This window comes from Electrona antarctica (genome assembly GCF_951216825.1).
Source record: "Electrona antarctica genome assembly, chromosome: 23".
In the NCBI taxonomy this organism is placed as follows: Eukaryota; Metazoa; Chordata; class Actinopteri; order Myctophiformes; family Myctophidae; genus Electrona; species Electrona antarctica.
Window position 1 is genome coordinate 39,423,264 of NC_136804.1, and position 10,607 is coordinate 39,433,870.

At 51.3% G+C, this 10,607-nt stretch overlaps 1 protein-coding gene across 1 annotated transcript in view; it reads left to right on the plus strand.

Annotated features, from left to right (window-relative positions):
- Window positions 1-10,607, plus strand: part of LOC306916786 (rab GDP dissociation inhibitor beta-like) — a gene marked incomplete at its 3' end in the record, with an annotated part of 73,551 nt that overhangs the window by 40,448 nt on the left and 22,496 nt on the right. The window contains exons 8-10 of the mRNA XM_079494803.1: window positions 3,028-3,183; window positions 3,622-3,637; window positions 8,050-8,249. Of these exons, the coding sequence (XP_079350929.1) occupies window positions 3,028-3,183; window positions 3,622-3,637; window positions 8,050-8,249 (372 nt within the window). The remainder of the gene's footprint in view (window positions 1-3,027; window positions 3,184-3,621; window positions 3,638-8,049; window positions 8,250-10,607) is intronic.

Sequence of the window (10,607 nt, forward strand, 5' to 3'; positions counted from 1 at the left end):
AGTCAGAGGGAGAGGTGAGGACGTGAGACTTTACTCTAGAGGGAGAGGTGAGGACGTGAGACTTTACTCTAGAGGGAGAGGTGAGGACGTGAGACTTTACTCTAGAGGGAGAGGTGAGGACGAGAGACTTTACTCTAGAGGGAGAGGTGAGGACGTGAGACTTTACTCTAGAGGGAGAGGTGAGGACGTGAGACTTTACTCTAGTCAGAGGGAGAGGTGAGGACGTGAGACTTTACTCTAGTCAGAGGGAGAGGTGAGGACGTGATACTTTACTCTAGTCAGAGGGAGAGGTGAGGACGAGAGACTTTACTCTAGAGGGAGAGGTGAGGACGTGAGACTTTACTCTAGAGGGAGAGGTGAGGACGTGAGACTTTACTCTAGTCAGAGGGAGAGGTGAGGACGTGAGACTTTACTCTAGTCAGAGGGAGAGGTGAGGACGTGAGACTTTACTCTAGAGGGAGAGGTGAGGACGAGAGACTTTACTCTAGTCAGAGGGAGAGGTGAGGACGTGAGACTTTACTCTAGTCAGAGGGAGAGGTGAGGACGTGAGACTTTACTCTAGTCAGAGGGAGAGGTGAGGACGTGAGACTTTACTCTAGAGGGAGAGGTGAGGACGTGAGACTTTACTCTAGAGGGAGAGGTGAGGACGTGAGACTTTACTCTAGTCAGAGGGAGAGGTGAGGACGAGAGACTTTACTCTAGTCAGAGGGAGAGGTGAGGACGTGAGACTTTACTCTAGTCAGAGGGAGAGGTGAGGACGTGAGACTTTACTCTAGAGGGAGAGGTGAGGACGTGAGACTTTACTCTAGAGGGAGAGGTGAGGACGTGAGACTTTACTCTAGAGGGAGAGGTGAGGACGAGAGACTTTACTCTAGAGGGAGAGGTGAGGACGTGAGACTTTACTCTAGAGGGAGAGGTGAGGACGTGAGACTTTACTCTAGTCAGAGGGAGAGGTGAGGACGTGAGACTTTACTCTAGAGGGAGAGGTGAGGACGTGAGACTTTACTCTAGTCAGAGGGAGAGGTGAGGACGTGAGACTTTACTCTAGTCAGAGAGGTGAGGACGTGATACTTTACTCTAGTCGGAGGGAGAGGTGAGGACGTGAGACTTTACTCTAGAGGGAGAGGTGAGGACGTGAGACTTTACTCTAGTCAGAGGGAGAGGTGAGGACGTGAGACTTTACTCTAGTCAGAGGGAGAGGTGAGGACGTGAGACTTTACTCTAGAGGGAGAGGTGAGGACGTGAGACTTTACTCTAGAGGGAGAGGTGAGGACGTGAGACTTTACTCTAGAGGGAGAGGTGAGGACGTGAGACTTTACTCTAGTCAGAGGGAGAGGTGAGGACGTGAGACTTTACTCTAGAGGGAGAGGTGAGGACGTAAGACTTTACTCTAGAGGGAGAGGTGAGGACGTGAGACTTTACTCTAGTCAGAGGGAGAGGTGAGGACGTGAGACTTTACTCTAGTCAGAGGGAGAGGTGAGGACGTGAGACTTTACTCTAGTCAGAGGGAGAGGTGAGGACGTGAGACTTTACTCTAGTCAGAGGGAGAGGTGAGGACGTGAGACTCTACTCTAGTCAGAGGGAGAGGTGAGGACGTGAGACTTTACTCTAGTCAGAGGGAGAGGTGAGGACGTGAGACTTTACTCTAGTCAGAGGGAGAGGTGAGGACGTGAGACTTTACTCTAGTCAGAGGGAGAGGTGAGGACGTGAGACTTTACTCTAGAGGGAGAGGTGAGGACGTGAGACTTTACTCTAGTCAGAGGGTGAGGTGAGGACGTGAGACTTTACTCTAGTCAGAGGGAGAGGTGAGGACGTGAGACTTTACTCTAGTCAGAGGGAGAGGTGAGGACGTGAGACTTTACTCTAGTCAGAGGGAGAGGTGAGGACGTGAGACTTTACTCTAGTCAGAGGGAGAGGTGAGGACGTGAGACTTTACTCTAGTCAGAGGGTGAGGTGAGGACGTGAGACTTTACTCTAGTCAGAGGGAGAGGTGAGGACGTGAGACTTTACTCTAGTCAGAGGGAGAGGTGAGGACGTGAGACTTTACTCTAGTCAGAGGGAGAGGTGAGGACGTGAGACTTTACTCTAGTCAGAGGGAGAGGTGAGGACGTGAGACTTTACTCTAGTCAGAGGGAGAGGTGAGGACGTGAGACTTTACTCTAGTCAGAGGGAGAGGTGAGGACGTGAGACTTTACTCTAGAGGGAGAGGTGAGGACGTGAGACTTTACTCTAGAGGGAGAGGTGAGGACGTGAGACTTTACTCTAGAGGGAGAGGTGAGGACGTGAGACTTTACTCTAGAGGGAGAGGTGAGGACGAGAGACTTTACTCTAGTCAGAGGGAGAGGTGAGGACGTGAGACTTTACTCTAGTCAGAGGGAGAGGTGAGGACGTGAGACTTTACTCTAGAGGGAGAGGTGAGGACGTGAGACTTTACTCTAGAGGGAGAGGTGAGGACGTGAGACTTTACTCTAGTCGGAGGGAGAGGTGAGGACGTGAGACTTTACTCTAGTCGGAGGGAGAGGTGAGGACGTGAGACTTTACTCTAGTCGGAGGGAGAGGTGAGGACGTGAGACTTTACTCTAGTCAGAGGGAGAGGTGAGGACGTGAGACTTTACTCTAGTCAGAGGGAGAGGTGAGGACGTGAGACTTTACTCTAGTCGGAGGGAGAGGTGAGGACGTGAGACTTTACTCTAGAGGGAGAGGTGAGGACATGAGACTCAGTCTGAGGTTAAGATGTGTTTGACTCTGTACTGTTAATTTCACGTCAAGGACCCTCAGAATTATCTGTATTTGGCCGCGGACCCCCCCCCCCCCCCCCCCCCATCTGAAAATATGTTGTTTCAGGGACCTCCCCCAGAAGCAAAGATTTGAGTTAAAAACGTTTAATATATTTAAAGATTTGCGCCACATTTTCATGATTTTTCAAAAATAGCAGATCTACAAGCATTTGTAGAATCGTCCTTGGGTCTAAATGTGTTAAACACCTTTGCCCCCCTCCAACCCCCCCCTCCCCCCACGCCTCCTCAGATCGCCCGGTGTAAACAGCTGATCTGCGACCCCAGCTACATGATGGAGTGTGCCACCAAGGTGGGCCAGGTGATCCGGGTCATCTGCGTCATGAATCACCCCATCAAGAACACCAAAGACATCAACTCCTGTCAGATCATCATCCCCCAGAACCAGGTCAACCGTAAGCACGGTGAGTCCCCCAGAACAGAACCAGGTCAACCGTAAGCACGGCGAGTCCCCCCAGAACAGAACCAGGTCAACCGTAAGCACGGTGAGTCCCCCAGAACAGAACCAGGTCAACCGCAAGCACGGTGAGTCCCCCCAGAACAGAACCAGGTCAACCGTAAGCACGGTGAGTCCCCCCAGAACAGAACCAGGTCAACCGTAAGCACGGTGAGTCCCCCCAGAACAGAACCAGGTCAACCGTAAGCACGGTGAGTCCCCCCAGAACAGAACCAGGTCAACCGTAAGCACGGTGAGTCCCCCAGAACCAGGTCAACCGTAAGCACGGTGAGTCCCCCCAGAACCAGGTCAACCGTAAGCACGGTGAGTCCCCCCAGAACAGAACCAGGTCAACCGCAAGCACGGTGAGTCCCCCCAGAACAGAACCAGGTCAACCGCAAGCACGGTGAGTCCCCCAGAACAGAACCAGGTCAACCGTAAGCACGGTGAGTCCCCCCAAAACAGAACCAGGTCAACCGTAAGCACGGTGAGTCCCCCAGAACAGAACCAGGTCAACCGTAAGCACGGTGAGTCCCCCAGAACAGAACCAGGTCAACCGTAAGCACGGTGAGTCCCCCCAGAACAGAACCAGGTCAACCGTAAGCACGGTGAGTCCCCCAGAACAGAACCAGGTCAACCGTAAGCACGGTGAGTCCCCCAGAACAGAACCAGGTCAACCGTAAGCACGGTGAGTCCCCCAGAAAAGAACCAGGTCAACCGTAAGCACGGTGAGTCCCCCAGAACAGAACCAGGTCAACCGTAAGCACGGTGAGTCCCCCCAGAACAGAACCAGGTCAACCGTAAGCACGGTGAGTCCCCCAGAACAGAACCAGGTCAACCGTAAGCACGGTGAGTCCCCCCAGAACAGAACCAGGTCAACCGTAAGCACGGTGAGTCCCCCAGAACAGAACCAGGTCAACCGTAAGCACGGTGAGTCCCCCCAGAACAGTACCAGGTCAACCGTAAGCACGGTGAGTCCCCCCAGAACAGCACCAGGTCAACCGCAAGCACGGTGAGTCCCCCAGAACAGAACCAGGTCAACCATAAGCACGGTGAGTCCCCCAGAACAGAACCAGGTCAACCGTAAGCACGGTGAGTCCCCCCAGAACAGAACCAGGTCAACCGTAAGCACGGTGAGTCCCCCCAGAACCAGGTCAACCGTAAGCACGGTGAGTCCCCCAGAACAGAACCAGGTCAACCGTAAGCACGGTGAGTCCCCCCAGAACAGAACCAGGTCAACCGTAAGCACGGTGAGTCCCCCCAGAACAGCACCAGGTCAACCGCAAGCACGGTGAGTCCCCCCAGAACAGAACCAGGTCAACCGTAAGCACAGTGAGTCCCCCCAGAACAGTACCAGGTCAACCGTAAGCACGGTGAGTCCCCCCAGAACAGCACCAGGTCAACCGTAAGCACGGTGAGTCCCCCCAGAACAGAACCAGGTCAACCGCATGGTGAGTCCCCCCAGAACAGAACCAGGTCAACCGCAAGCACGGTGAGTCCCCCCAGAACAGAACCAGGTCAACCGCATGGTGAGTCCCCCCAGAACAGAACCAGGTCAACCGTAAGCACGGTGAGTCCCCCCAGAACAGAACCAGGTCAACCGTAAGCACGGTGAGTCCCCCAGAACAGAACCAGGTCAACCGCAAGCACGGTGAGTCCCCCCAGAACAGAACCAGGTCAACCGTAAGCACGGTGAGTCCCCCCAGAACAGAACCAGGTCAACCGTAAGCACGGTGAGTCCCCCCAGAACAGAACCAGGTCAACCGTAAGCACGGTGAGTCCCCCCAGAACAGAACCAGGTCAACCGTAAGCACGGTGAGTCCCCCAGAACAGAACCAGGTCAACCGTAAGCACGGTGAGTCCCCCCAGAACAGAACCAGGTCAACCGTAAGCACGGTGAGTCCCCCCAGAACAGAACCAGGTCAACCGCAAGCCAGGGTTGGGTAACGATATGAATCTATCGCCAATCGTGATTTTACGAGTCCAATCACCGATTATGTTTTATTAGGCGATTTTCCGCGGCGATCATTCAAATGGGGGAAGTTCACATGGAGTTAGGGTTAGGTTTCTGGTTTAAGGACTTCAGTGTTTTGTACCAAACTATTGTATGAGTACCGAACAAAGAGTGTTTGCTTTCGCCATCTTGGTTGGAGAAGAGTCTGGGCAATAAGGGCCTTTCTCGGCCCCACCCCTCTCCCATGTGTTTAGGATCCAAGATGGCCACCCCTCTCCCATGTGTTTAGGATCCAAGATGGCCGCAGCACCAAGAGGGGGTGGGGCAGAGGTGAGTGGGCGGGGTCGACATATGCCCTTACTGAGCTACATTCAAGACACTCGCCTTGTGTCTGACACCTGACTTGTGTCTGAACACAGCTTTGATGGATGTGTTCTGCCCCCCCCCTCCCCCCCATCAAACAACATGTTTGGTCAAACCATATGGGCTTCCATTGGAAACGCATTGGAGCGGCCATTAAACACAGACACAAGACAGACACAAGACAGGTGTCTTGAATGACTGAATGCAGCCCAGTAAGGCCACCCCCTCCTGGTGCTGCGGCCATCTTGGATCCTAAACACATGGGAGAAGGGTGGCCATCTTGGATCCTAAACACATGGGAGAAGGGTGGCCATCTTGGATCCTAAACACATGGGAGAAGGGTGGCCATCTTGGATCCTAAACACATGGGAGAAGGGTGGCCATCTTGGATCCTAAACACATGGGAGAAGGGTGGCCATCTTGGATCCTAAACACATGGGAGAAGGGTGGCCATCTTGGATCCTAAACACATGGGAGAAGGGTGGCCATCTTGGATCCTAAACACATGGGAGAAGGGTGGGGCCGAGAAAGGCCCTTAATAGTCTTACTAGATGTACTAAAAGTTTCTCAATCTTATATTTATATTTAGTCTGGCTTAATCTAGTCACCTCTGAGGTAGGTGTCTGGAGGTCAATGATTAGAGTGTGATTACCTTTGAGGGGATTAAGTCCACCCATCAGGCCCATTAGTGTCCACCCATCAGGCCCATTAGTGTCAACCTCAGACCATCAGGTCCACCCATCAGGCCCATTAGTGTCCACCCATCAGGCCCATTAGTGTCCACCCATCAGGCCCATCAGGCCCATTAGTGTCAACCTCAGACCATCAGGTCCACCCATCAGGCCCATTAGTGTCCGCCCATTAGTGTCCACCCATCAGGCCCATTAGGTCCACCCATCAGGCCCATTAGTGTCCACCCATCAGGTCCACCCATCAGGCCCATTAGTGTCCACCTCAGATCAAGGTCTGATTTAGAATCTAAATGGCTTCACTTCATCTGATTGAACTTCACTTCATCTCCGCCTGTAATTGAGGTTGTCTTGTTATTGACGACGTGAACGAACCCTGACAGATCTACAAGATCCATACACAGCATCTCCAGACTCAAATACCACACGACAGTGTGATTTGAGTCTGGCTTATTAGCCAGACTAGTCAATAACAGACAGATCTACAAGCTCTCAACACGTTGCAAACGGCTCTGCAGAGACGGGCGCGTCGACTAAAACTGAGATGAAAAATGTTAACTATTGGCTTAATCTAGTCACCTCTGAGGTAGGTGTCTGGAGGTCAATGATTAGAGTGTGATTACCTTTGAGGGGATTAAGTCCACCCATCAGGCCCATTAGTGTCCACCCATCAGGCCCATTAGTGTCCACCCATCAGGCCCATTAGTGTCCACCCATCAGGCCCATTAGTGTCCACCCATCAGGCCCATTAGTGTCCACCCATCAGGCCCATTAGTGTCCACCCATCAGGCCCATTAGTGTCCACCCATCAGGCCCATTAGTGTCCACCCATCAGGCCCATTAGTGTCCACCCATCAGGCCCATTTGCGTCCACCCATCAGGCCCATTAGCGTCAACCTCAGACCATCAGATCAAGGTCTGATGGCTTTACTTCATCTGATTGAACTTCACTTCATCTCCGCCTGTAATCGATCAATCTTGTTATTGACGACGTGAACGAACCCTGACACCAGATCTACAAGATCTCAACACGCTGCAAAAACAGACAGATCTACAAGATCTCAACGCGCTGCAGAGACGGGCGCGTCTGCGGTTCTCAACGCGTTTGTTTTTGCAGCGCTGGTGTCGTGCTTCGCTCACGTTGTCAATAACTAGCCTGGCTAATAAGCCAGACCGAATCATTACGGTCTGGAGAGGCTCAATTGTACGCCCATTTCCTACACCAGAGAACTGGTGTGGCCAATCGGGACAATATATATATGGGCGGGCTTTGGTACAGTGACGTTCAATGCTTGAGACCTTTGACTGACAGTAGCTCTGACCAATTGCGTCAAAGAGAAAATGTTTGAACCCGCCCCCCGGGAAACAAGATCCATACACAGCATCTCCGGACTCAAATACCACACGACAGTGTGATTTGAGTCTGGCTTATTAGCCAGACTAGTCAATAACAGACAGATCTACAAGCTCTCAACACGTTGCAAACGGCTCTGCAGAGACGGGCGCGTCGACTAAAACTGAGATGAAAAATGTTCGTCGACTACCTTTTTTCACTGACAAAAACTATTGGAAACTAAATGAACTAAGCTAGTGTGTGTGTGTGTGTGTGTGTGTGTGTGTGTGTGTGTGTGTGTGTGTGTGTGTGTGTGTGTGTGTGTGTGTGTGTGTGTGTGTGTGTGTGTGTGTGTGTGTGTGTGTGTGTGTGTGTGTGTGTGTGTGTGTGTGTGTGTGTGTGTGTGTGTGTGTGTGTGTGTGTGTGTGTGTGTGTGTGTGTGTGTGTGTGTGTGTGTGTGTGTGTCCTCGTCCTCACAGACATCTACGTGTGCATGATCTCGTTCGCCCACAACGTGGCGGCTCAGGGGAAGTACATCGCCATCGTCTCGACCACGGTGGAGACCAACGACCCCGAGACTGAGATCCAGCCGGCCCTCGACCTGCTGGAGCCCGTGGAGCAGAAGTTCGTCAGCATCAGCGACCAGTTCGCCCCCACGGACCCCGGAGCAGATAGCCAGGTATGGCCCTAGTGGAGCAGACAGCCAGGTGTGGCCCTAGTGGAGCAGACAGCCAGGTATGGCCCTAGTGGAGCAGATAGCCAGGTGTGGCCCTAGTGGAGCAGATAGCCAGGTGTGGCCCTAGTGGAGCAGATAGCCAGGTGTGGAGCAGATAGCCAGGTGTGGCCCTAGTGGAGCAGACATCCAGGTGTGGCCCTAGTGGAGCAGATAGCCAGGTGTTGCGCGCGCTCAACAGGGGCGGGTGGAGGTGCGCGCAATACGGAGCCTGTCAAACAAAGCACTGCGCACACAGTGGCCTCTCCAATATGGCACAGTGTATGTATCATCTATATGGCAAAGCGCTGATTATCAAAACATAAAACTATAATAGTAAATACTAAACACTGGTACACAGACCAGAAAAGAGAACACAACAGGAGAGGGGGCATCATTGGCACTAGAGACCAGCGGGTGGCGGATTTAGCCGCGGTTGCCGCGGGTGAACCGCAGTTTAGGGTGGATTAGGGTCAATTCAATATATTATAAATTAATATCGGATAAACCGCGGGTGAAATAATGCTGGAAATAATAAATGAATGGCAGCCATCTATCTATAGGCTTTATAACTTTTAAAACGGAAATAAATTAATGATATCTATCTATAGTCTTATAATATATTTTTTAAAAGGCACAAAATCTCAGCATGCGTGCGTTAGTAGTATTTTAATATTTTCCATCAGGCACAAATTAGACGCCTATATTGGCTAAGAAGGACCACAACAACGAGTGGGCTGCTAGCTGCTAGGCTAACAGGCAGCTGAGAGTATGAAAGAAACTTACAACTAACTGAAACAGAAGGGAAGAATATAAGTTTGGCGTGGGACTCGGTACCATGGGGACTGCATGGGAGCGAGGGCTAGATATATGCCACATGAAAAGACGTTCGTTGCGATGTGCGAACGTGACTGACTGAACGGACGGCAGCCTTGTTGCCATGGAAATGGGAATATACAACCGTAACTTTGGTGAACTGTCGGCAGTGGTGAGTGACACAACTTATAAATAGCCGATCTACAAGCTCACAACGCGTCGCAGCGAGCCAGCGACGCGTTGTGAGCTTGTAGATTGGCTATCCCTGCAGCGGATTTCGGGTGGTTGCGGATATATAAATTGGATTAATTAATTAATGCGGTCGGATAACGGGCGGATCATTAATATGTACGGGCGGATTAGGGTGACAAAAAAAGCTCATCCGCAGTTCTCTAATTGGCACACAGCGCCAGCAGCAGCAGCGCAGCAGCACAGCGCAGCACAGCGGCCCGAGAAGTACACAATACAAAATATAACATTAACACTAGTGGCAGTCGACCTTCAGAACACAATATAGAAGACATAGGTCTATATATTATCATCACAGCAGCCAGCAGCAGTTTGGCACATCATCAGAATACAATCTGCATTACCTTCCACGTGAACCTTCTCCTCCTCCTTCCCCTCCAACTCGATAACGTTCTCATGTTAGTTTGTTACTTATTTTCTGAGCCATGCAAATAAACAACAACCCGCACCGCACTGACCGGAGACGGAGAGGTTCATATGATGTGCCCCGCGCGTAAAGCTAAACCAGAAAACAGGAGTCATTGCGTCAGCACGGATGTAGCCTCAGAAAGCCAGACATTTTATTTCCAGCATGGAGGTGAGGGGGATATCGTTTGGGGATAAAGTTTGCGCACTTCTATCTGTTACTTCTCTGACGCAGCGCAGTTCAAACTTCAAATTCAGCCAGTCAATAGTGGGACACCCGCGCGCTGAGAGCCACATACACAGCTGCAGTTGGTTTTTAATTAAGGGCGCGTTCTGAACTTCTGAATGCAATGCAAACTAATAGACCCAATTATTTGTTTACAAACATTGGGACTGGGGCGCACGGGTGACTGTTTCATGTAATCAATTCCCAACAGTGTTGCGCACAGAGAACAGCTGATATACAAGCTCACATCGCATCGCAGATGCAACTGTTGTAACTTGTGAGCGTAGAGGTCTGCGTGCGCGACACCATCGCGGGACGAAGCATAAATTATACTTGATGGGCTGCAGGTGCAGCCGTGCACAAATAGGCTCTGCTGCCGTGTTCATGAGCGCACCTCCCGTTCTTATGACAGCGACTGGAGGTTCTGTTTTGAATTGCTATTATTGTTCAAACACAACAGAAACCAAGGATTGACTTCTGTCCGTGACAATAATCAATGCTACAGTTTGAATTCTGTACGCACGCACACGGAGCAAAAAATATGATATGGGGAAAACCTTTTTTTTTTTTTTTTTTTTTTTTTTTCAACTTTCGACTCCTCCTAATCTGAATCGACTTGTGTTAATGAA